This window comes from Erpetoichthys calabaricus, chromosome 7, assembly GCF_900747795.2.
Source record: "Erpetoichthys calabaricus chromosome 7, fErpCal1.3, whole genome shotgun sequence".
Taxonomy (NCBI): domain Eukaryota; kingdom Metazoa; phylum Chordata; class Cladistia; order Polypteriformes; family Polypteridae; genus Erpetoichthys; species Erpetoichthys calabaricus.
Window position 1 is genome coordinate 96,248,513 of NC_041400.2, and position 27,276 is coordinate 96,275,788.

The 27,276-nt window shown below is 40.8% G+C and overlaps 1 protein-coding gene across 2 annotated transcripts in view; it reads right to left on the reverse strand.

Annotated features, from left to right (window-relative positions):
- The window catches only part of tbck (TBC1 domain containing kinase), a 291,120-nt gene extending 271,971 nt beyond the window's left edge, over window positions 1–19,149 (reverse strand). Inside the window, exons 1-3 of one of the 2 annotated variants that reach the window (XM_051929957.1) lie at window positions 19,004–19,149; window positions 7,512–7,729; window positions 2,930–3,002 (exon numbers count right to left, since the gene is read on the reverse strand). In XM_051929957.1, coding sequence (XP_051785917.1) covers window positions 2,930–3,002; window positions 7,512–7,704 — 266 coding nt within the window. In that variant the 5' untranslated portion in view covers window positions 7,705–7,729; window positions 19,004–19,149. Of the gene's footprint in view, window positions 1–2,929; window positions 3,003–7,511; window positions 7,733–19,003 lie in introns of both variants that reach the window. The other variant, XM_051929956.1, reaches the window with a different exon arrangement.
- Window positions 19,150–27,276: the final 8,127 nt, after the last annotated feature.

Here is a 27,276-nt window from a genome sequence, read left to right on the forward strand (position 1 = left end):
AAGAAATGGAGAAAGTCACAGGTCCAGGCTGACCTGGATAGGCATCAATCTTTTCTCTCTTCCTTCTCTTCTCCTGCTACCAACTCTAAGGTAAGTTTGTTTCAAAACAGGATAAGCAGCACTTCTAATACTCATAACCTCTTCTCTGCTTCCACATCTCTTGTCAGTTCTCCAACACCTCCACCTCAGATATTTGACTGTTGATAACTTTGCAACCTTTTTTCAGGAAAAAGTGGCTGTCATCAGTAGACAACTCCCATTACCCCTACTGGCTAGTCTGCTCCCTGCTGAACACACAACTATATTCTTATCCCTTCAACCCACCCCTGATGTTTCCAATTTCTCCCTTCTCCTCTCCATTAACGTTTCCAACCTCCTCTATAGTTACTACCTGTCCACTTAAATCCATTCCATCACATCTCCTAAAGGCTCTTTCTCCCTCATTTTTGCAATTATACACATCATTAACACCTCAGTTAGCACAAGCATTTTCCCAACTGTTTTCATACAGGGCCTAACAACACCCATTATCAAGAAGCCCACACTCAACCCAGCTCAAGTAAGTAATTACAAACCAGTCTCTCCCATCTCCTTTCTAGCCGAAACAGAGAAATTTGCTGTCTCTAACCAAGCCTCTCCTTTTCTTCTACATAATAACAGCTTGATCCTAAATCAGTCAGGCTTCAAGAAGAGCAATTCCACCAAAACGGTTCTACTTACTATTGTCAACACACTACAGCCGGCTAGAGCTAACAACATGCCATCTGTCCACATCCAGAAAGATTTATCCCTTGCCTGTGACATGGTCAACAATCAGATTTATCTTGCCACAATTTCTGACTTTCACATCACTTAGGTGGTTTGATTCCTACGTTTTGGGCAGAACCTATTGTGTGCCCTGGTTAGGAGAGATATTAAGGGTGCACCAGGGAAGAAATGGGAGTCCCATAAGTGCTGGACCCTCTCCTTTTATCTCTGTACACTTTCTCAGTTGCCCTTTCATTGTGTCCCATGGTTTCTTTTATCAGTGCTATAGTGATGATAAGCAGCTGTACCAGTCATCCTCCAGAGCTCCACGCGGTATCTGCTAGAATCTTTGAATGTCTCACTGCTATTGCAACCTAGATGAAGGAACACCATCTCTGGCCTAACCGGGCAAAGACAAGCCTTTTCGTCATCCCAGTTTATCCGTCTATACAACACACCATCGCTGTTCAACTCAGATCATATCACTAACATCTGCCCAGTCTGATCACCTGTCCTTCACTATGTTCATTGCAATGGTCTCTCGGTCTTGTAGATTCACTTTATACAACATCTGCAAGATCAGACCATATCTGAATGAATATTAAACACAACTCCTTTGGTCTTGTAACATATGACTCCCTAAATATATTTAAGAAGTGTTTATAACGATTATCTTGCTTGGTAAATTTCTAATTGATATTAGCGGTTTTTGTAACTAAGGGATTATAGCTAAGCCGCATTTTGTTCTGAACTCTTCACTTGTGGTGATCAGTTTTGTAACTCTGCCCTGTAACATTTGTTCCCAGTATCCAAGGCTGATGTTTACTCAATTATGTTGACGTCTTTTGGAAGCTGCTTTGGATAAAGTGTCTGCCAGGCAAATAAACATAAATGTTCCTCATTTTATACAATTATACTATTTTATTTGTCTTGCAAAGAAAAATCAATCTTTTTGGAAAACAAATTTCTAATAAACTTAATAGAAGAAGGCTTATTTAATAACAGGAAATATAAAAAGATAAGTACAGTATATAGAACATTTGTGGGTACACCAATTTCCATATTGTAACATGCTTTTTTCCTTTAAAAAATGAAAACTACACTGTTTACTAAAAAGTCAAAGTTTTTTCACTTGACAGCAGAAAATAATGTGTTTGTAATTAATATGACATCTGCTTTGGGTTAACTTAACATCAAGTCCAGCAGGCATAAAATTATATAGATTAAAAAAGGTCACACACACACACTTGACTTCCAAACTAAAAACAAAATAAATACAATACAGTAAATGTTACATAAAATTATGAATTTTAACTCTGCTCTTTATTGTGTTTTCTCTTCCCTAAATCAGTTATAAAACAATATTGAAAAAATGTTAGAAGACTTCTGCTGCCTGTTTGTTCCATTTTGTGAATTCTGCATAATATAATATAAAGCAAGTATTCTCAACATTTTGAGGTTTATGGTTATCCCAATAACCAGAAATGTTGGTCTGAGCTCTTTGTTCATCTGACTACTAAAGTGAATAATACAGTAGGGGAAATAAGTATTTGATACCCTGCTGAATTTGTAAGTTTGCTCACTTAAAGAAATGGACCATCTCTAATTTTTATGGTAGTTTCATTTTAATGGAGAGAGATAGAATATCAACCAAATATCCAGAAGAAATACATTACATAAAAAAGTTACAAACTGATTTGCATGTCATTGAGAGAAATAAGCATTTGATCCCCTACAACCCATCCAGAATTCTGGCTCCCACAAATTGACAGATTAACACTTTATCATAAAGGCAACGCAGCAAGTGTTCCTTTAGTTCTAATCTTGGTTATGAGTTTCATTAATTGTTCATTTTCAGTTAGAAATTCTTCAGTAAAACATTTGTTCTTTGCAATAAAGCACTATTAAGGAATTAAGTCTATTTAGAAATTATCCTAAAGATGTTTAGCCAGTAAATCAAACAGGGAAAGTGTTCCTTCATAAAAAAGACCTTATTATAAATTAAAAATGATACAAAAACTGCTGTAAACACTTTAACTTTTTTTTACCTTAATTTTATTTATATTAAGAGAGGTTAAATATACTTGTGGAAAGTGTAAGCACAACCTATCAATCATTGATTTTCAAAAAAAAAAAAAAAAAATAGATAACAATTAGTAATGTTTTAGATATCCACTATTACCTCACAGGCTCCCTCTGTTTGAGCAGATCCTCAAGGCAGTTTTCATAATGTTCAGCAACAACCACTAGTCTTTCTGAAAGAAGGAAAGTTAGCAAAATAAGCAAAATTGCATTATGAAAACAAATGAGAAAATTGCCAGACTGACATGGCGAGCATTGCAAGTTATGTGAAAAATTAAATGCACCCTCTTATAAATTCTGCGGTTTAAGATAATTAAGATAGAAATAAATCTTAGAAGTGGTGACCAGTACAAAATGAGAGAAGTGATAGTGGGTATTACCCTATTAAGGTTTATCATTTAAGGGTTCTCATTTACTTATTTGACTGACGCCTTTATCCAAGACAACTTACATTTATGATACAGTTGGTTAGATTTCTTTTTGGTTTTCCAGCTGGAGCACAGGCAGGTCAAGTGATTTGTTCCTGGTCACACAGTGTCAGTAGCAGGATTTGAACCCACAACCTCAGGGTTTGAAGTCCAATGCCTTAACTACCACACTACACTGCCTGCAAGATACATTTATGTATTTTACTCCGATATGTTGCTCTCTCCCTTTGTTTCACCTTCTCTAGTGTGTTTTTATTGTGAAATAAAATCCATCCATCCATCCATTTTCCAACCCGCTGAATCCGAACATAGGGTCATGGGGGTCTGCTGGAGCCAAACCCAGCCAACACAGGGCACAAGGCAGGGAACCAATCCTGGGCAGGGTGCCAACCCACCGCAGTGAAATAAAATCATGTAGTGCAAATTTTCTTCGGGGACAGCTCTTCAATCAAATGTCACTGATTCACACGCTATACCACACCACCATTCACAGTTTCATAAGGGAATCTTTGATCAAATGTCACTGTTCCACTCTACTATTTCTGAGTATGCCAGTTTTTGACTTGCATGCCAAAACTATGCTGTTTACGTTAACTGGACACAGTGTTTTCTTTAGGAGTATGTGTGTGCCCTGTTCAAGGCTGTTTCCTGCCCTGCACCCAAGGCTACCAGGAAAGGCTTTACCCACAGCACTGGAAGAAGATATGAAAATGCATTTATGTACTGGTTTATTCCAGATGTGAAATGCAAGAAAAAAGAAACAATAACAACATTTTAAAAATAAACAAACACCCTAATCCTTTGTGGGGCAAATGCAACAAAAGGCAGAAGAAGATGTGTGAACAGGAGAACAAAAACCCTAATATATGGTATAAAAATGTAAGTATACTCTGTGTCTAGCAGTAAACAGAAATTGTTTCAGGGGCTGGGACCAAAGGAACAAAGGCTACCATCAGTAACACACTACGCCGCCAGGGACTCAAATCCTGCAGTGCCAGACGTGTCCCCCTGCTTAAGCCAGTACAAGTGCAGGCCCGTCTGAAGTTTGCTAGAGAGCATTTGGATGATCCAGAAGAGGATTGGGAGAATGTCATATGGTCAGATGAAAAAAACTCTACTCGTCGTGTTTGGAGGAGAAAGAATGCTGAGTTGCATCCAAAGAACACCATACCTACTGTAAAGCATGGGGGTGGAAACATCATGCTTTGGGGCTGTTTTTCTGCAAAGGGACCAGGACGACTGATCCGTGTAAAGGAAAGAATGAATGGGGCCATGTATCGTCAGATTTTGAGTGAAAACCTCCTTCCATCAGCAAGGGCATTGAAGATGAAACGTGGCTGGGTCTTTCAGCATGACAATAATCCCAAGCACACTGCCCGGGTAACGAAGGAGTGGCTTCGTAAGAAGCATTTCAAGGTCCTGGAGTGGCCTAGCCAGTCTCCAGATCTCAACCCCATAGAAAATCTTTGGAGGGAGTTGAAAGTCCGTGTTGCCCAGCGACAGCCCCATAACATCACTGCTCTAGAGGAGATCTGCATGGAGGAATGGGCCAAAATACCAGCAACAGTGTGTGAAAACCTTGTGAAGACTTACAGAAAATGTTTGACCTCTGTCATTGCCAACAAAGGGTATATAACAAAGTATTGAGATGAACTTTTGTTATTGACCAAATACTTATTTTCCACCATAATTTGCAAATAAATTCTTCAAAAATCAGACAATGTGATTTTCAGGATTTTTTTTTTCTCATTTTGTCTCTCATAGTTGAGGTATACCTATGATGAAAATTACAGGCCTCTCTCATCTTTTTAAGTGGGAGAACTTGCACAATTGGTGGCTGACTAAATACTTTTTTGCCCCACTGTAACTGGTTTAAAGCTCCTTGGACTACTGTGTGCAGATAAAAAGAATACTTCCTATGTTAAAAACATCAGTTGGCTGCCAGTCCAGAATGAAGCAGCAAGAATCCTAGCCAGAAAAAGAAAATATGAGCACATCTCATCAGTTTTTAGTGTCATTACATTTGTTACTTTTGTTCTTTAGAATTTACTTAAAAAAACAACTAATAGTATATAAAGCCTTTAATAAACTTGCTCCTTCCTATATTTTGGATCCTTTGCTGTTATGTACCATCCATCCATTATCCAACCCGCTATATCCTAACTACAGGGTCACGGGGGTGAGCTGGCGCTAATCCCAGCCAACACAGGGCGCAAGGCAGGAAACAAACCCCGGGCAGGGCGCCAACCCACTACAGCTGTTATGTACCAAAAATCTTCAATACAGTGAAACCTCGGTTCACGACCATAATTCGTTCAAAAACTCTGGTCGTAAACCGATTTGGTCGTGAACTGAAGCAATTTCCCCCATAGGATTTTATGTAAATACAATTAATCTGTTCCAGACCATACGAACTGTATGTAAATATATTTTTTTTTAAGTTTTTAAGCACAAATATAGTTAATTAAACCATAGAATGCACAGCATAATAGTAAACTAAACGTAAAAACATTGAATAACACTGAGAAAACCTTGAACAACAGAGAAAACTAACACTGCAATAGTTTGCGCTATAGCGCTACCAACCGCTGGCTAAAAACACTTTTTTTTAATGAGTTTTAAGCACAGGGAAAAAAATGAACATTTGAAAAAATCCGTAATTTAATAAACCACCAAGAAAAGTAACATTGCAACAATGCACACTACAAACCGATCGTTGTAAACAGAAGTGAAAACAAAATCAAGCCCAGTGCATTCTTTAACTGCCTCCTCTACCTTATGAGTCCAGCCCTCTCTCTCTCGCGCTGCCTGTGTGTGTGCGTCTGTCTCTCTCTCGCGCTGCCTGTGTGTGTGCGTCTGTCTCTCTCTCGCGCTGCCTGTGTGTGTGCACGTCTGTCTCTCTCTCTGCCTGTGTGTGTGCACGTCTGTCTCTCTCTGGCGCTATCTGTGTGTGTGCGCAGCTCTTTCTCTCACACTGCCTCTGTGTGTGTGTGTGTTGCACGCTCTCTCACTCTCTCTCTTGCTCGCTGCACAGGAAATGCACAGGGAGAGACTGAACATGTACAAACCGAAACGGAAAATGGCTTGTTCGTAAACCGAGTGTGTGGTCGTGAACAGAGGCAAAAATTTGGCAAACTTTTTGGTCGTAAAACCGATTTGTACGTGTACCAAGACGTTCGTGAACCAAGGTTCCACTGTACTTTACCAAAAGAGATGTGCCAGGCTAACACCATCACAATACTTTACCAAAAGAGATGTGCCAGGCTAACACCATCAATCATTTAAAAAAAAAAAAAAATACTAAAAACCCAATTTTAATTTGGCTATTTTACAGCTACATTTTAGTTCTACCCTTAAAAAACTACATATGCAAAGAATTAACATAGTCTTCAATGAATCTGCAGTCATTATTAATCTTTACTCTTCTCAGTTTTGTTTATGGTTCTTCCAATAGTTTTTGGTCTGGAACCCCTAAAGATTTACTTTTTTTCTCCCCCTTAACAGGACTCACGTTTAGAGACTTAAAAAAATAATGCTATATTTAATGACAATACTTCTTTTAACTACAGTATATATCTATCTTATGTAAGTGTGCATTATTTTTATATACTGTTTATTATTCTTATCTTAATTTGCTTTTTCTTTGCTTACAACTATTTCTTTGATATCTTGCAAAGCACCTTGAGCTACATTTACTGAAAGAAAATGTGCTACAGAAATAAATGTTATTCTTGTTAAGTATTCAGTCAAGTCCATGGACTGAGGCCAGTATAAGGTGATATGACTTGGCACTGCTGTCACAACTAAGAATCCAACTAGTGTAAATATTTTCTGATATTTGTTCTACAGTATAGCTGGTGTGACTTCAGTGCATTTTCCTTTGTGCCTTCATGTCAAGAAAACTAATAGAGCACCTATGCCAGTTATTGAAAGAAGTGTGAGTGTGAGACACAAGAGTAGGAGTTAAGGCACAGAGGTTCACTGAGAGTTGCCTTTAAAGACAGAAAGGATAAATGTGCCTTGAAATGACAAAGTCCGAGAAGCATGTTTTACAGGAACATGATCGACAGAGGAAGCACCACTCAACACAGGTTCAGACACACAAGGATCGTGTAGAAAGTTTTTGAAAGGTACACATAGGGCAAGAGATAGCAAATATCTTAAAATTAATTTTATTACTTGTCTTTGAAAGGTAATGTGGCTAGTGTTGTATTAAATTCAAGTCTTGTAACATGTGCAAAATGTACACCTTACCGTGTTTTCCTCTAGATATGTCAACATATTGGCAGAGCCTGGGGTGAATAACAGTCTTTAGGATCTGGAAACGACCAAGTATCCTGATAGAGTTTGGAGTGAGAGGAAGCCCATTGCTTCCACATACATCATGTGGCAGAGCTGAAGCAAAGAAAGTGTGTGCTCCAAGGTGGGCATCCTTCAAGGGAAACATTACGTTGGTAAAGCTCAATCAGAGTCTGCTGCAAGAAAAAAAGGTAATAATTAAACTTTCTCTATAATGACAAGACTTGCAAAATAGAAAGCTGAAAAATACACTCCGTGCAAACAATAACAGCAATGAAAAACAGATATCATATCCAAATATGCTTTAAAAATGACACTGTTATTATGAATCATTTATTATTATTACTATCATTGTCCTACAGTAGCTCCTCAGCCACTTAAAAATTGCATTAAAGCAGGTCAGGAAAAGCATTTGCTCTGCAATGAACCGGCATCTCACCCAGGGCTGGTTCACTATTTTTGGCTGGAGTGGACTGACCATAGAAACCTACCCCCTTAAATCTTGTTGAAAATTTTTGGGAAATTCTGATCAAGTACCATGCATAACTTCCAAAAGAAATAAAGGCTGGTCTAGATAGATTTGAACAAAAATTTGCAAACATCACAGCATGTGTTCAGCCAGGCTCAAGTTTTCAATTAGTCAGCTATACCAGATAAGTAGCCCACCAAACCGCACATTTTTGGGGCATTATTAAGACATTGTTATTAATATTTGCTGTGTCCTTCTACTTGTTTGATTACACAAGCCTTATTTTGGCGGTACTATTATATGTCAGTCATCAATATACACTATTATTTTAGCACAGCTTAGTGTTAGTAAAGCCAAGTAAGTATTTGATATTAAGCATATTAAAAGTGTTTAGGCAAAACAATGCAAAATATTTTTCAGCTTTTATTTAGTCACAATGACTGACTAAGCATCACAGTCTGAATGTCCAACTGCTGAGGATGCTGGCTTTGGTAACAATCCCATTGAAACTGGCTGATCAGTCTGATCCTCACTCTCAACAGAAGTGAAAATTTATAAACTTCTCCATTTTTTTCACAATAACTGTTAATAAGGTGTTACAGACACTTAAAATATTTTCCTTCCCACATTTTCAATAAAAATGGCTGAAAAAAGAGTATAGTGCAAATAAATTAAATTAATAAATAAACATTCCATAAGAATGAAAGAGACAGAGAGAAATTATACTTGACAGGCTATATATAATCTCATGCATGTAGTGGCATAGCCTAATATTTCACATGCTACATGTGCAATTTGACGCTGACTGATAACACGATGGGGGCGGCACGGTGGCGCAGTGGGTAGCGCTGCTGCCTCGCAGTTGGGAGACCTGGGGACCCGGGTTCGCTTCCCGGGCCCTCCCTGCGTGGAGTTTGCATGTTCTCCCCGTGTCTGCGTGGGTTTCCTCCGGGCACTCCGGTTTCCTCCCACAGTCCAAAGACGTGCTGGTTAGGTGGATTGGCGATTCTAAATTGGCCCTAGTGTATGCATGGTGTGTGGGTGTGTTTGTGTGTGTCCTGCGGTGGGTTGGCACCCTGCCCAGGATTGGTTCCCTGCCTTGTGCCCTGTGTTGGCTGGGATTGGCTCCAGCAGACCCCCCGTGACCCTGTGTTCGGATTCAGCGGGTTGGAAAATGGATGGATGGATGGATGGATGATAACACGATCAACATAACCATAAGTGCAAAACAATCCTGTTACTTTTTTTATTTTAAACAAAGCCAGTTATTGTCTGCCTTGGGTGGCCCTACCAGGGGCATAAAGCCCCGGACAAGAGAGCTCCTAGGATCATTGGGACACGCAAACCCCTCCACCACAATAACGTGGCGGTTCGAGGAGGGGGTCCTAGGTGAGGGATGAGACCCCGGACAAGAGAGCTCCTAGGATCATTGGGACACGCAAACCCCTCCACCACAATAACGTGGCGGTTCGAGGAGGGGGTCCTAGGTGAGGGATGAGACAAAGAGCGATTCAAAGAAACCTCCTATGAAGAATAAAAAATTTGAACAGTGTTTTCCCTCGCCCGGTCGCGGGTCACCGGGGCCCCACTCTGGAGCCAGGCCTGGAGGTGGGGCTCGATGGCGAGCGCCTGGTGGCCGGGCCTACACCCATGGGGCTCGGCCGGACACAGCCCGAAAACGTAACGTGGGTCTCCCTTCCCATGGGCTCACCACCTATGGGAGGGGCCAAGGAGGTCGGGTGCAGTGTGAGTTGGGTGGTGGCCGAAGGTCCGAAGGGGATGGAGCCTGAGCTAATGCGCAAGGTCGAGAGGTTCCGGCTAGATATAGTCGGGCTCACCTTGACACACAGCTTGGACTCTGGAACCAATCTCCTTGAGAGGGGCTGGACTCTCTACCACTCTGGAGTTGCCCCCGGTGAGAGGCGCCGAGCGGGTGTGGGCATACTTATTGCCCCCCAACTTGGAGCCTGTTCATTGGGGTTTACCCCGGTGGACAAGAGGGTAGCTACCCTCCACCTTCAGGTGGGGGGACAGGTCCTAACTGTTGTTTGTGCGTATGCGCCAAACAGCAGTCTGGAGTACCCACCATTTTTGGAGTCCCTGGAGGGGGTGCTAGAGGGCATACCTTCTGGGGACTCCCTCATTCTGCTGGGAGACTTCAATGCTCACATGGGCAATGACAGTGAGACCTGGAAGGACATGATTGGGAGGAATGGCCCCCCCAGTCTGAACCCAAGCAGTGTTTTGTTATTGGACTTCTGTGCTCGTCACGGATTGTTCATAACGAACACCATGTTCAAGCATAGGGGTGTTCATATGTGCACTTGGCACCAGGACACCCTAGGCCTCAGTTCGATGATCGACTTTGTGGTCGTGTCATCGGACTTGCGGCCACATGTCTTGGACACTCAGGTGAAGAGAGGGGTGGAGCTGTCAACTGATCACCACCTGGTGGTGAGTAGACTTCGATGGTGGGGGAGGATGCTGGTCAGGCCTGGTAGGCCCAAACGTATTGTGAGGGTCTGCTGGGAACGTCTGACAGAGTCCCCTGTAAGAAGTAGTTTCAACTCCCACCTCCGGCAGAACTTTGACCACGTTCCAAGGGAGGTGGGGGACATTGAGTCCGAATGGGCCATGTTCCGTGCCTCTATTGTTGAGGCAGATGACTGGAGCTGTGGCCGTAAGGTGGTCGGTGCCTGTTGTGGCGGCAATCCCCAAACCCGTTGGTGGACACCGGTGGTGAGGGATTTTGTCAAGCTGAAGAAGGAGTCCTACAGGACCCTTTTGTCCTGTGAGACTCTGGAGGCAGCTAATAGGTACTGGCAGGCCAAGCGGAATGCGGCTTCAGTGGTTGCTGAGGCAAAAACTCGGGCGTGGGAGGAGTTTGGGGAGGCCATGGAGAACGACTCTCGGATTGGCTTCAAGTAGATTCTGGTCTACCATCCGGAGTCTCAGGAGGGGGAAGCAGTGCAGTGTCAACACTGTATATGGTGGGGATGGTGCGCTGCTGACCTCGACTCGGGACGTTGTGGGTCGGCGGGCGGAGTACTTTGAAGACCTCCTCAATCCCATTAACATGCCTTCCAATGAGGAAGCAGAGCCTGGGGACTCGGAGGTGGGCTCCCCCATTTCTGGGACTGAGGTCATCGAGGTGGTCAAAAAACTCCTTGGTGGCAGGGCCCCGGGGGTGGATGAGATATGCCCGGAGTTCCTCAAGGCTCTGGATGTTGTAGGACTGTCTTGGTTGACACGCCTCTGCAACATCGCGTGGACATCAGGGACAGTGCCTCTGGATTGGCAGACCGGGGTGGTGGTCCCCGTCTTTAAGAAGGGGGACCGGAGGGTGTGTTCCAACTACAGAGGGATCACACTCCTCAGCCTCCCTGGAAAAGTCTATTCGGGGGTCCTAGACAAGAGGGTCCGTCAGATAGTCGAACCTCGGATTCAGGAGGAACAGTGTGTTTATCGTCCTGGTCGTGGAACAGTGGACCAGCTCTACACCCTTAGCAGGGTCGTGGAGTGTGCATGGGAGTTTGCCCAACCAGTCTACATGTGTTTTGTGGACTTGGAAAAGGCATTCGACCGTGTCCCTCTGGGAATCCTGTGGGGGGTACTCCGAGAGTATGGGGTACCAGACCCCCTGATAAGGGCTGTTCAGTCCCTGTACAACCAGTGTCAGAGCTTGGTCTGCATTGCCGGCAGTAAGTCAAACCCGTTTCCAGTGAGAGTTGGACTTCGCCAAGGCTGCCCTTTGTCACCGATTCTGTTCATAACTATTATGGACAGAATTTCTAGGCGCAGCCAGGGCACTGAGGGGGTCCGGTTTGGTGGGCTCAGGATTGGGTCACTGCTTTTTGCAGATGATGTTGTCCTGTTTGCTTCATCAGGCCGTGATCTTCAGCTCTCTCTGGATTGGTTCGTAGCTGAGTGTGAAGCGGCTGGGATGGGAATCAGCACCTCCAAATCCGAGACCATGGTCCTCAGCCGGAAAAGGGTGGAGTGCCCTCTCAGGGTTGGCAGCGAGATCCTGCCCCAAGTGGAAAAGTTCAAGTATCTCGGGTCTTGTTCATGAGTGAGGGAAGAATGGAGTGTGAGATCGACAGGCGGATCGGTGCAGCATCTGCAGTGATGAGGGCTCTGCATCGGTCTGTCATGGTGAAAAAGGAGCTGAGCCGTAAGGCAAAGCTCTCAATTTACCAGTCGATCTATGCTCCTACCCTCACCTATGGTCATGAGTTATGGGTAGTGACCGAAAGAACGAGATTGCAAATACAAGCGGCTGAAATGAGTTTCCTCCGCAGGGTGTCTGGGCTTTCCCTTAAAGATAGGGTGAGAAGCTCGGTCATCTGGGAGGGGCACAGAGTAGAGCCGCTGCTCCTCCGCATCGAGAGGAGTCAGATGAGGTGGCTCGAGCATCTGATCAGGATGCCTCCTGGACGCCTCCCTGGTGAGGTGTTCCAGGCTCGTCTAACCCGGGAGGAGGCCCCGGGGAAGACCCAGGACACGTTGGAGGGACTATGTCTCCCGGCTGGCCTGGGAATGCCTCAGTATTCTCCCGGAAGACCTAGAAGAAGTGGCCGGGGAGAGGGAAGTCTGGGCATCTCAAGCTGCTGCCCCTGCGACCCAATCTCGGATAAGCGGAAGAGGATGGATGGATGGATGGATGGATGGACAGTTATTGTCTATTGTCCATCATGTCATGCTCACTAAAATGAGCAGAACAAATGCATGCAGGAAAAATGCACCAAGTAATGTTAAAACTGTTAAATACTGCTTTCTCCATTACATACTGTATAAAATACATATACACTTACATATAATTTCAATTATGATGTCTCCTGTAAAGTCTCTTGTAAAATGCTATTTTTAACCAATGGAAAACTGTTAAGTATCAGTTCCTTTAAAGATATGGCAAAACAAAACATACCACATAAGGAGAAACACTATAATAAAAAGTAGAGAAACACAACACCATATAAATAAAAGGCAAAGTGAAATTTATAGCAACACATTATGTTCTATTCCTCGCAAAAAGTCTAAAAGCAGAACCTGTTCATACGTCAGTATTAAAAGTTGCAGGGAGTCATAAAGCTAGACATTTCTTGATTTGGGAATCTCTAGCCCCGGAGAGGAAGTATCCATGAGCTCCTCAAAAGCAGGCATGTCATCACAAGGCAGAAATCTTAAAGCTAGTAAAATTTTAACATGCAGGATAATTTTTTCCTTATTAGTAAGGGTGTACTAAATTAAATTTCTGAACCATTCTCCACAGCAACACTCTGAGATGGCAAGAAGATAAAGTAATACCTTGAATGTGAATTAATTTGTCTAATTTATTTACCACTTCTCCTGCATGTATGTGTCACTGTGCATTTTAGTCATTGTGACCACCCAGCATTTGGTTGTTTTTTCTTTCAGGAGCAATGAAGAACTTGGGGAAAGAAAACTGGAAAACACGCACATCTGACTCATCTGAATAATTTATTTATTTATTTCTGTGTACCAATAGTCTATTGCTTATATAATTGTATAGATAGCTAAAGGGCCACTGTTGGTAACAAAAACTGTAGTACTAAAAGGCCAAATGTAAGCTCATGACCCGTTTGATGCAGTACTCTTTTGGCTAATTGTTCAGAGAGCAGTAAAATTTAAACAACATAAAACGAAAAGCAATGTGTAAATAGCTAGCAGTTTGTTTAGTCATCATTTTGTCACACTGAATGAAGGCAAAATGCAATTTGATTCATGATCGGTTTTAACCTACATTACATTGGGATTAGGCAGAAGACACATAGTTCTTTGCAAGAAAACAAAATCATATTTACCATCTTGTGGTGAGCACGATGAACCAAACTGTGATAAGCAGTTCTGTTCAGTTGAGTGGAGTATTCCTTTAATATATGTTCATTTATTTTAGTGATACTTTGCAAATGGGAATTGGCTGAGTCATGCCTGTACTAATTCTAGTTATATTTTAAATAAGTATAACTCAAAATGTTCTTCAATTGATGCTTTAAAGTAGTCCTAATATTAATGTAAATATTGACTAGAGGTGCAGTTTCAAGCTGTGCAACACATAAGCAGTTCTCAAGTGACATGTGAGAGAAATGCACAAAAAAAAAAAAATTCAGAAAAAATTGTCTCTCTACACTCGACTTTAATGCAGTTCCATCACATTGCTCCATTCCATGCTGTGAAACGTCACTCCCATCTGTCCCACCCCACCACAATCGTCCAGTACCCGCCTGCGACATTCTCGAAGTCTCCCTCTGCTTACTTGGTGTCCAAGGTAGCCCCACTCTCTCGCAACCCACCTCTAGGCAACTCCTCCAAAATTAATACTGTCTAAAAACCATACTTCAAATCCGAGGGATTTTTGAGATAAAGATCATTTTAATAGGTGAATGCCATCTTTGTCAACCCCTCCCATCCCCAGTAAGAAGTTTGCACAATGCGTCTCTCTCTCAAGAGTCTAATCTGCCAACATTACAATATTTTCAGTTTTGGTAAATGTTTTTAGAGTACAATAACCTTTGTAACATTTGTAGAATTTGTCAGATTAATGCAGAAGAATATATAACAAGGAACAAAGATGAAGGTTAACAATTATTAAAAAAATAAAACATATCTAAGTTTACATTTTAGTGTTCACAAAACTTTTGCTTTGGACAGATTTGTCAACATTCAGGGGCCTTTGTCATTCTTTTAAAAAATAAATACAGGAATAGGGAAAACCTAAAGGTTGCAGCCAAGAAGCAGACTCGGCCTGCACATTGACTTGGAGCTATTTTTGACCTGAAGTAGTATGCAAATTGTGAATACTGTGCTTCTTTTGATCTGAATTCATGTGTATAAATTTTCACTTCACTGTATAAATTTTGCAAAAACTAAAAAGCATATACCCATGCCTAAACAAAAACTATCAGTAATCATTTGATTTAAGAAACATGAACTTTAGTTGTTTGTACCTAATCAGAGATTAGTACTTAAAAATATAAGACCAAACAAATTGTGTTATTTCAAAACATTCAATTCCTGGAGGGGTTATGCCAAGAAAAGAGGTTGAGAACCCCTTGCCCACAGACATTAAACAACATTTGATCAAAAGTGTCTCAGTAATTTACTGTAGTTAAGCATTCATTTTGATTTTGTCAGGTATACTGTTATTCCAAATCATGATGTGTTACTACTGTTACGAAAATCATGCTCTACTTCATAGCATTGGGTATATTAGCTGGGCACCATGATCAAATGGTATAATGCTTTGGGGAACCTTGGCTTAAAAAAACTTTGGGAACCCCTGCAGTAGCCTGTTTACATTTAGTCAAGTGATAGTTATATCAAAATGTTACGCAGTAAACTAAGACAACAGACTGCTGTCACTGTCCTGCTCCACTGACAGACTGAGGAGATTGTTCCTCCCCCAAACTATGCGACTCTTCAATTCCACCCGGGGGGGTAAACGTTAAAATTATTCAAAGTTATTGTCTGTTTTTACCTGCATTTTTATTACTCTTTAATTTAATATTGTTTTTTGTATCAGCATGCTGCTGCTGGAGTATGTGAATTTCCCCTTGGAATTAATAAAGTATCTATCTATCTATCAATATTTAGAAAGAAAATGTATTTTCTTAGTCTGAAACATTTCACTTAGAAGTTTTTAGTTATAATTATTTAAAAGCTACACCAGATAATTTAAGAACAATGTTTAAAATATGGCTTAATTTTTTAAGAACATCAATCTCCACAGGGCTTCTGCTACAACCAACAAAAATCCCATCCCCCTTCCTGTTTTACATGCCATGATTCAATTCTGGCTATTGAGGATTACGGAGGCAGACTTGTTAACTTTAGGTCTCACCCTATGCCACCTGACCCCAAATTCCACAAGAAGGCTTCAGCCTCCTGTGACAAATGGGGAACTGACTTTTAAGTTCAAATAATGCCTTAAACATTCCAAAAATACACAACAATGCCCTTCAAGGGAGAGGAAAATCATAAAACCTCTGGATTGGCAGGCAAGTCCAATACACAATCTTTATAAATGAGGGAATAAAATGGCAAAAACAACTTACCCCACAGCTAACAAGTCCTAAATCATATTCCAAAAGTCAAATCTAAAGATTGCTGTAATTAGATTCTGGTTATTACACTTTACTCCATTTTGGAGGCAAGTTCCTAGTAATTAATGAAGTATAATGATTTTGGGACACTGAATTTGACTCCATCTTGGTTTTTTTTACAGGCACTCACCTTTCTGATACTATTGTTACTCGATTACCATGGCAATCAGGTTGGAGTTTATGACACATGATTTCAGAACTATGACAGTATAAAGGGTGTACTGTTCGCTTCATCTTTTGACTATTAAGAGTCTATTTTTCTATGTTAGTTTTCAGCTCTTTTGCAACATTATTCTGACTGCAATTTAGGGTTTTGATTTATTGAAAGATCAGCTTGAATTCCTGGTTCAAGAACTAGTGTGTTTCCTGACTTAAGTTTCATCTTCTGTTCCTCAATTCAAATTATTTCTGCTATTTTCAGAAGAACAAGTACTCAAGCATAAAATCCAAAAACAGAATTATACAATGCTTAAAGATAAATGTACTTTTTGTCAGACAATGAACCACTTAAGTACCTACTACCTTGCCTGAAATATAAAAGTCAGTCTCTCAGTGGAAACATCAGGGTGTACCCACCTGGGGTTCCACACAACAAAACAAAAGGTATGAATGGAAAGAACATAAAAATATAATACCTATACATTAAATAATTAAACAAAACATTAAAAGAAAAACATGAATTCACATTAAAGCAAAAAAAAAAAAAGATGGGAAGTTATAACAAAAATATCAAACAAACAAGAGCTAAACTTAAGCCAGGGCAATAACCCTGGATAAACTGTAACAGTATGATTGTGAGTAGGACTGCCTTTTTGACATAATGTTCCCAATTTTGCAAATTTATCTGCAATTATATTGTTTATGTATTTACTAAATTTTAACATTGTCAAAGTTAAGTCACCTCAACATCATTTTGTGTTGGTGATCTTTTACAGCCACCAGCATCATGCATTGTTTTTCCTTTGGTCATAAGTTGGTCACATGACATATGAAGTCATCTTGTACCTTCTGTAAAAGATGTGACACATAAGACTGGGCATCCTCGCTTTGTATCAAAAATAAACAAAAAAAAAACTTATGTCAGTTGTAGTTAGAGGTAAGAACCCCAAGACAGCATTAGAATATGTTGCTTAGGAACTTTTTTTGTGACTTTTCGGTTGATGATATCTGCTCTTTAGTCCTTCTAGTACTCTGATGCTTTGCCTGTCCTCCAACCATGCAACGTGTGTATTTTTTCATTTCCTGCTTTTTTTTTCTTTTCTTTTCCTTTACCTCAGTCATGAGTATACTCCTTATTAGCTTTTTGTAGAACTTCTGTTCTTGTTTTTTATGGAGGTTTTGAAATCAATTTTGAGATTTAGTGCTTATATTTAAAGTTATGGAAAATATATTGAGCTGTGTTTGATTCCATTTTGTTTTGAAATGGGACGTGGCCATTTTTGGAGTCCTGTTGTCAGGTTGCCGCTACTGGTTGCTGGGGTGTGGTCTCCAAGGTCATTACTTCTTACATCATTAACATGATGTATTTAAAGGTCAGCAGTGATGGCCTATAACTACTCAAGATTGTTTTTTGATAACACAACTCTTTGCTAAGAAATTTTTTAAAAGTATTTTTGGGTTTTGATCTTTTCACTCTAATTTTTCTGGCTTTTGTTTTGGTCTTGGCAACAACAGTTTTTGACTCTAGCCTTTTTATCATACTTCTCTTCTTCTGGTCATCTCCTTTAATTTTGATAGCAATTTGTTTCTCGCATATCAGCCTCTATATACCTACCATCCTATAGTGTCCTTTATTGTTATTTCAAATGAAGACTGATTGGTTTTCACTTTAATTCAGAAAACTAGCCGGTGTAAAATTAAAAATGAGCTTCTTTTTTAGAACTGAACTTCTTTTCACTGGTAATATGTATGTAAAAATGGAACCAGCAATAACATCTGTTTACCTTTGCATAGTAAGAATTTCTGCCTCAATGTTCTCTGCAAATTTGAGAGAATTAATACTATATTACACTTCTAAACAAAACACCATTACAATCATACATTTCCAACAAATATTGTATGCACTATAAAGAGGTGGTGTTTAGCATCTACGGTGATCACAACTCCTTCTAAAAGATTTCATGCAAAACACGTATAATAAAGTTAGTTTTACAGAAAAGTTTTCACATACTAAGGGTCAGTATACATATAGCTGAGAAGAAATTTAGGAAAAAGGACAACTGTCAAAGATGCACCTTAAATTTATAAAATTCTAAAATACTAGTTTAACGTTCATATTTATTTAAATACTGTGGTCAGTTTACACTATTAATCTATATTTTTATTGTCATCACTGACACAAGGCAGAAAGTTAGGATTCCAAAAGAATTCAGCACACGTGGACGATATACTTAAAACTGAATAACAAACTGCGGTACAAATGAATGAATATAGAAGGAAAGAATACTGATATATTGGTTTTTAATTATTTTTCATGACCGTCGTTAACGTATAACCGCACGTTGCTGTTATTTTAACATCATAAAATTTTTAGCAAGCAATAAACTACATTTCAAATTGTTAGGCAAATAAAGAGCACGGATATTAAAGTAAAATACTGAAGTCAATAAAACGTTAAGAAAAACAAAATGATAATAATATTTGAACTATCGGAGCTCACATTTGGGCTTCAATTGCAAACTGCTTCACAGAAATTCAAAGGTAACATAGCACATCCCTGCAAAACTGCAATCCACGGCAATGTCAAACACCGGCAGATCTGTATTTTATTTTAGATACAATACAAGCACATTCGTCTTTGTTGAAGTTTGGACAAATATGCTTAGCATTCTTATTCTGTGGCGCAAACAATTTACCTTTAGCAGAACCCAATCAGAACTTAAACGTTGGTTCCTTCATTCATAGGCTTGGTGTTGTATCTTTTTTATCCCTGTAGCTGACATTAGACGTCATTAACGTCATCACTAAACGACACAATCGTCCACCTAGTAAAAGCCCAGAGAATGGCGTTGTCGCTGATTCGCTGAAGTGCAATTTGTTTGATATTAATCTCGCCCCAGGATCCGCCCATTTTACTCTGGGCTGCAGTAATATCTACTTAAAAGCCCAGCGCGGCTCATTTGAAAAGGTTCGTATTTCTACGTCATTAACTTTGTTTTGAACATTTCACTTTCGTGTTATTTAAAGTGTGTGCATGCATAATTTGGTGGGCTCAGGATTGGGTCACTGCTTTTTGCAGATGATGTTGTCCTGTTTGCTTCATCAGGCCGTGATCTTCAGCTCTCTCTGGATCGGTTCGCAGCCGAGTGTGAAGCGGCTGGGATGAGAATCAGCACCTCCAAATCCGAGACCATGGTCCTCAGCCGGAAAAGGGTGGAGTGCCCTCTCAGGGTTGGTCAATACTGGGTTGGTAGCGAGATCCTGCCCCAAGTGGAGGAGTTCAAGTATCTCGGGGTCTTGTTCACGAGTGAGGGAAGAATGGAGCGTGAGATCGACAGGCGGATCGGTGCGGCATCCGCAGTAATGCGGGCGTTGCATCGGTCTGTCGTGGTGAAAAAGGAGCTGAGCCGCAAGGCGAAGCTCTCAATTTACCAGTCGATCTATGTTCCTACCCTCACCTATGGTCATGAGCTATGGGTAGTGACCGAAAGAACGAGATCGCGAATACAAGCGGCTGAAATGAGTTTTCTCCGCAGGGTGTCTGGGCTCTCCCTTAAAGATAGGGTGAGAAGCTCAATCATCCGGGAGGGGCTCAGAGTAGAGCCGCTGCTCCTCCGCATCGAGAGGAGTCAGATGAGGTGGCTCGGGCATCTGATCAGGATGCCTCCTGGACGCCTCCCTGGTGAGGTGTTCCGGGCACGTCCAACCGGGAGGAGGCCCCGGAGAAGACCCAGGACACGCTGGAGGGACTATGTCTCTCGAATGGCCTGGGAACGCCTTGGGATTCTCCCGGAAGAGCTAGAAGAAGTGGCCGGGGAGAGGGAAATCTGGGCATCTCTGCTCAAGCTGCTGCCCCCGCGACCCGACCTCGGATAAGCGGGAGACAATGGATGGATGGAATGGATGGCATGCATAATTGTAATTAAACTGAGTAACGGTAACAGCTTTGAGAATGTCACTGATGACGACCGACTGTTTAGCTACCTAAACTGCAGTAATGTCTTAACCCAACAGAATTGCATGTTATTGAATGCTTACGGCCTCGCAGTTAGGAGACCCGGGTTCGGTTCCTGGGTACACCGTGCGTGGAGTTTGCATGTTCTCCCCGTGTCTGCATGGGTTTCCTCCCACAGTCCAAAGACATGCAGGTTTGGAGCACTGGTGATCCTAAATTGTCCCTAGTGTGTGTTTGGTGTGTGGGTGTGTGTGTGTGCGCGCCCTGCGTTGGGCTGTCACCCTGCCCAGGGTTTGTTTCCTGCCTTGCGCGCTGGGATTGGCTCCAGCAGACCCCCGTGACCCCGTAGTTAGGATATAGCGGGTTGGATAATGGATGGATGGATGGATGGATGAATGCTTACGTTATTGAAAAAGGGTATGCTATTCAAGCTTATAAATATCGGGATTAAAAGGCCGTATGTATAATGAGATTTTTTTAATCGGACAATGTAAATTCAGGTAAGAGAAGCGTGATCTAAAAACTACAAAATGAAAATGTTTAAAATCGTATATATGTGTGTGTGCATGACAATATATAAAATAAAAAAATATTTAGACTTTAAAGAAGGTTGACCTTTATGCGAACGATGCCGCAGTTTGGAATAGTGGTAGGAATAAAACGTATTGTTTTCCGGAGAAAGTCTTCAAGGTGCCGACTGGCTTTTTATTTGGTGTTACGAGATATAATGGGTGCCCTACCACTCCAGTTGTCCGGGTCGCGGGGACGTCTCCACAATAATAAAAATTGATCGCCTTCGTCCCTGTCTGCCTCTTGCCTGCAATTTAACTATTCGCTCCCTTCTTACCCTAATGTCTTCCTACCTCTTCCTCCAATGCTTTTTCTCGCCAAACATACACCCCTTTATGCCCGTATACACTATTAATTAACCCTGAGCCCTGTCACTCAGCAATCACTAGGGAAGTGCCCCAAGCCCTCCCTAAGTGCTTTCCCCCAAGATGTCACCCCACTCCCCATAGTCCATGCAGAAGCAAGACAAGTCACAGCATGTCTTCTTCTTTTTTCTGCAGCTCCCATTAGGGATCATATGATTCTATATCTTAATGTCCTCTGCATCTTGCTCTGTCACACCCACCACCTGAATGTTCTCTCACCACATCCATAAATCCCCTCTCAGACATCCCTCTTTTCCTCTTGCTTGGCAGCTCCATCCTTAGTATCCTTCTCCCAATTATACCCAGCATCTCTCCTCTGCACATGTCAAAGCCAATGCAATATCAAACCTGTCCAACCTGTCCTGAGCTGATCCTCTAATGTTCATCCTTGTCACACCTAATGCAAACCGTAACATCTTTAACTCTGCCACCTCCAGCTTTGTCTCCTGTCTTTTTGTCAGTGCCACTGTCTCCAACCATATCATATTATGTGATTTCTAGTGTTAAATTCTGCTCTGTACTTGTAATATCTTTATTTTACTGTTGTACTGTATGGAGGATTACTTGTGTTTTGTTCTGTGTATTGTATTGTATTGACCCCCTTCTCTTTAACACCCACTGCATGCCCAACCTATTCCAAGTATTTAAACTCATCGACCTTTGCCAACTCTACTCCCTGTGTCCTCACCATTCCTCTGACCTCCCTCTCATTCAGACACATGTATCTGCCTTGGTCCTACTGACCTTCATTCCTCTCCTCTCTGGAACATATCTCCACCTCTCCAGGATCTCCTCAACTCGCTCCCTACTCTTGTTATAGATCACAATGTCATCTACAAACATCATATCCAAGGGGACTCCTGTCTAATCTTGTCAGCCAACCTCTCCATCACCATTGCAAATAAGAAAGGGCTCAGAGCCAATCCCTGATGTAATCCCACATCAACTTTAAATGCATCTGTCACTCCTATAATGCAGACCTCACCACTGTCAAACTTCCTTTGTACTTATCCTGTACAGCTCTTACATACTTCTCTGCCACTCCTGACTTCCTTATCAAATACCACAACCAGCCTCTAGGCATCCTGTCATATACTTTATCTAGGTCCACAAAGACACAATGCAGCTCCTTTTGGCCTTCTCTATACTTCTCCATCAATACCCTCAGAGCAAACATTGCATCTGTAGTGCTCCTTCCTGGCAAGAAACCATACTGCTGCTCGCTAATCATCACCTCAATTCTTAGCCTAGCTTCCACTACTCTTTCCCATAACTTCATGCTATGTCTGAACAATTTTAAACCTCTGTAGCAACTACAGTTCTGCACATCACCCTTATCTTTAAAAATTAGAACCAGTACACTTTTTCTCCACTCCTCAGGTATCCTCTCACTTTCCAAGATTGCATTAAACAATCTGGTTGAAAACTCTGCTGCCATCTCTCCTAAACATGTCCCTGCATCCACAGGTGTGTCATCTGGACGAACAGCCTTGCTAATCTCTTGCACTTCCTGGTTCACTATTTCCACATCATCAAACTATCTCTCTCTCTCAGCCTGTTTCTCTCTCTCTCTTTCTCTTCATTCATCAACTTCACAAAGTACTCTTTTAATGTGCTCAACATACTCTCCTCGCTTGTGAGTATGTTTCTATCACCCTAACCTGTTGATCATCTTCCCCAGCACGGTCCCTCTGTCTAGCCAATTGATACAGGTCCTTTTCTCCCTTCTTAGTGTCCAACTTCTCATACATCTCATCATATGCCTTATCTTTAGCCTTCGCCTCCTCTTTCTTCAAACTATGCCTAATGTCCTTGTACTCCTGTCTACTGTCTTCATTTGCGTGACTATCCCACCACTTCTTCGCCAACCTCTTCCTCTGTATACTCTCTTGTACTTCCCCATTACACCACCAGGTTTCGTTGTCCTCCTTCCTCTGTCAAGATGTTACACCAAGCACCCTTCTAGCTGTCTTCTTTACCACTTCAGCTGTAAGTTATCCAGCTATCTGGTAACTCTTTATTGCCAACTAGTACCTGTTTTACTTCCTCCCTAAACTCGACCTTACAGTCTTCCGTTTTCAACTTCCACCATTTGATCCTTGGTTCTGCCCACTCTCTCATCCTTTTCTTGATCTCCAACGTTATCCTACAGACCACCATCCTATGCTGCCTAACTATGCCTTCCTCTGTCACCACTTTGCAGTCTGCAATCTCCTTCGCACTGACACTCCTGCATAGGATATAATCCACTTATGTGCATCTTCCCCAACTCTTGTATGTCACCTTATGTTTCTTCCTCTTCTTAAAATATGTATTCACCACATCCATCCTTTTTGCAAAATCCACCATCTGACCTTCTGCATTCCTCTCCTTGACACCATACCTACCTGTCACCTACTCATCCCCTTTGTTCCCCTCACCAACATGTCCACTGAAATCTGTTCTAATCACCAGTCTCTTTCCCTTGGGTACACTCTCCTTCACATCATGCAACTCACTCCAGAAATTTTCTTACTCTTCCACCACACACCTAATTTGTGGGGCATATACACTAATAACATTCACCATCACACCTTCAATTTAAGCTTCATAGTCAACTTCGTCCAAAACTCTTTTCACCTCCAAAACTCTAGACATACTGTTCCTTCAGGATAACCCCTACCCAATTTCTCTTCCCATCCACACCATGGTAGAACAATTTAAACTTGCCTCAGATACACATGGCCTTACTCCCCTTCCATCTCATCTCTTGCACGCACAATATATCAACCTTCCTTCTCTACATCATATCAGATAACTCTCTCCCTTTACCAGTCATACTGCCAACATTCAAAGCTCTTACCTTCTCTTCCACTCTCCTAACCTTCCTCCTCTCTTCGTGCCTCCAGACATGCCTTCCCCCTCTTCTTCACATTCAGCAAACAGTAGCCCAGTTTCCCCCAGCACCTTGTTGGTTGACAGTATTGGTGAGAGCCGTATGGAAATCTGTATTGCTGTCCACATATTGATCTGGCAAAAGTTTACATCACATGCTCTTCCTACTGTAATGGTCCCCAGTTATGCGGGCTTGGGACTGACATGAAGAAGCACATTGACTTGTGCATGCCCTGTGGTTTTGTTAGACACCTCACAGTATGTAAAGAAAGCAATTCAGAGGGCATTAGAAGTTCTGCATTAGAGGAAGGGTCCTTAACACGAAGTTTTAGATTCTCAATCTCTAAACTTGTCGTTTTTTCAAAAAAGAAAATTCAGGTTATTTTAAAAAATGTAAAGAATTTATAGAATGTTTACATAACACTTGAGTAGAAACTGAGGATAGCTTTAAGTAGTTAGGTATTTGGTTTGAGGAAAAAGCTAATGTCAAAAATAAATCTCAAAAGTATAGAAAATAAATGTATTTGGTTTGATGAGAAAGCTAACGTGGAAAATGCATATCAATAGTATGGAAAATAGATATAAAGATTTAATAAATTTTATCAGATATCTGTCAGAATATATTTGGGATGCAAATATATTAAATAGATGGATAAACTTTATTTGTCCCCTGTTACGGCAGTATGGCCATGTAGCGAGATTCCCTGAGGGTAATCTGGCTCACAGGACTCTCATTGTTGAGGACCAAAGTGGCTGGACCAGGCCAAGAAGACACCCACGTGGCACCTGGCTGCAGGAGATAGATAGTCATATCTGGGGGTTGGGACTGGACTGCATGTCTGCCCGTGGGGTTGCCAACTAGGTTCCCAAGTTATTTTGTCATGTGGTGGGTGCGGCAACGTGCTGTACTAGTGCGGGCTTCCTAACCTGACCTGACCTTACCTGTCCCCAAGGGGAAATTAAAACTTTACAGAAGCTCAACAAAAGAAAAAAATATGTAAATTATAATAAACAACAAAACAGACACACATAAGGATATCTAGGTTGGATTCTGGAGATCTGCTGCTGTCAATAACAGGCTTGTAGGTAAGAGCAAGATAGTTAAACCTGTACAGATGTACCACAGGTTTATTTTTAAAGACATTAACATCTGAATAGAGCAGGTTCAGCTTGCTGTATCCACAAAAGGTACATGCTGTTAGAAATCTGTTCCATCCAAAGTTTCCTTCAGAATGAATTTGAGTGTTAATAATGGAGTAAATCATTTTTTTTGCAGAGTTTAAAAATAAGGATCAACAAGCTGACATAACTCCTTCGTGGTCGATAACATTAACAAAGTCAGATTGTATTTCAAACTCTGGATCACACATTTCAGCTTTAATTGTAATGTACTCACTTTTACAGTATAACTTATTCACTTAAGTCTCCAGGCCCTCCTGCTTTTCCACTCTGACTGACTGTATCAGATATAACCCATCTAGCATTAAATAGCACCTAAAATAGAAGGTTTAAGCCAGTTCTTTGCAGTACTTAGTGTTATGAACAAGGAGACCCAAACTACGTAAGTATCAAAAAAGACTTTGAATAAATAGGACAGAGGACGGTTTCTGGTGGTGATTTGTAGGTGGCACTGCCTCTTGTGGGGGCTATCCACAAAACAGATACAATAGATAACTAACAAAAGCAACATTAAGATAAATAAATAGCTTACCAAAGAAAAAAGGACATTAAAGAACAAGGCTGAAAATTTTCAATCATTTCCATATTACTTTTGTCCTTGCTTCGGATCTTTACTCTATAAATAAATCAACACATTTACTGTACTATCATAAGATCAGTTTTTGATTTCGGTTGTCAAGTATGTGGGTCAGCAGCTAAATATTTATTTCACAGGTAAAGTTTAATAAAAGCTCAAGCTTTCTGTTTGTGTTTGGGAACATTCCTATCAACTCCAGTTACATTTTTACAGATGGAGGCAGAAGAGATGCATTTAGAAAATAGAAGAATTCAATTAGCACTCAATTTATTGGTATCATTAAAGAGATAGGGAATATTTATTTCAAATACTAGTGTATTGAAGTACAGTTGGGAATATGAATCTCGGAGAAGCTTTAAGGGATTTGGCAAATGATTTGTTGTGTTTTGTAAATATTTTAAAGAAAGGTTTGATGAAGATAGTTTCTCCTGATAATAAAGCAATAAACTTTCCATAGTTCCTTTTAAGACCTATTACAGATGATACTCTATTGATCCTGAAGCTGATGAAGAAACTTATTATTAATATAAAATAGGTAGTGCAGGATTATTTGTAAAGTGGTGGGATTTTTTCAAATCTTCCAAGATAGCTGAAAAGATCAATTCTCAAGTTAAAATGGGAGCTGATTTTTATGCTGTAGATTTTGGAATAGGCAAAGGGAAAATTATAAGATTACTTAACACTACTTAAGATTACTTACTTAATTGTATAGTATTGATGACGTTAGTTTTGGCAATAGAATGGACAGATGACATTAAACCACAAAGTATAATTATTTGTTCTGACTCCCACTCAGCACTATTGACAATTGAAGCTGATGAATGTTTGTCTAGGCAAGATATACTTCTGGAAATTTTACATTTATGTAACAGTATAAGACAGATGGGAATTTTTATGGATTTTCTTTGGGTAAATGCAGAAGTTGGGGTGAAGGGAAATGAAATTGTTGACAAGTTTGCTAAAAATACTGTGAAAAAGAATAAAACTGAAATAGAGTTGAAACAGGATGTTATAAAACTAAAAACTGTATAAAAACAGGTTATGCAATTATGGCAAAAAATGGGAAGGTGAAACTAAAGACAGACATTATTCAAGGCCAATAATAGTATTACCCCAATTAAATATATGTACAAGTAGGAATAGAAGGGAAGTAATACTAAGCAGACTAAGACTAGGTCACTACGCCTTCAATCAGTGTTTGCATCTAGTAGGTCTACACTGAAATGGAAAATGTGCAAAATGTGGTTAAGTTGAACATGTCTTGCTTCATTGTATTATAAACCATAGTCAAAGATAATTACTAATTGATGGTCTCCACAAAAATAAAAGTTAATGCAATTTCTAATGAGGGACCTTCTGCAATAAAAAGTTTATAGTGCTGACATTTATAATCTATTGGTGAAAATTCTTCAAAACTGTGGACTGGGGAAAAGAATTTAGCTCTTAAAA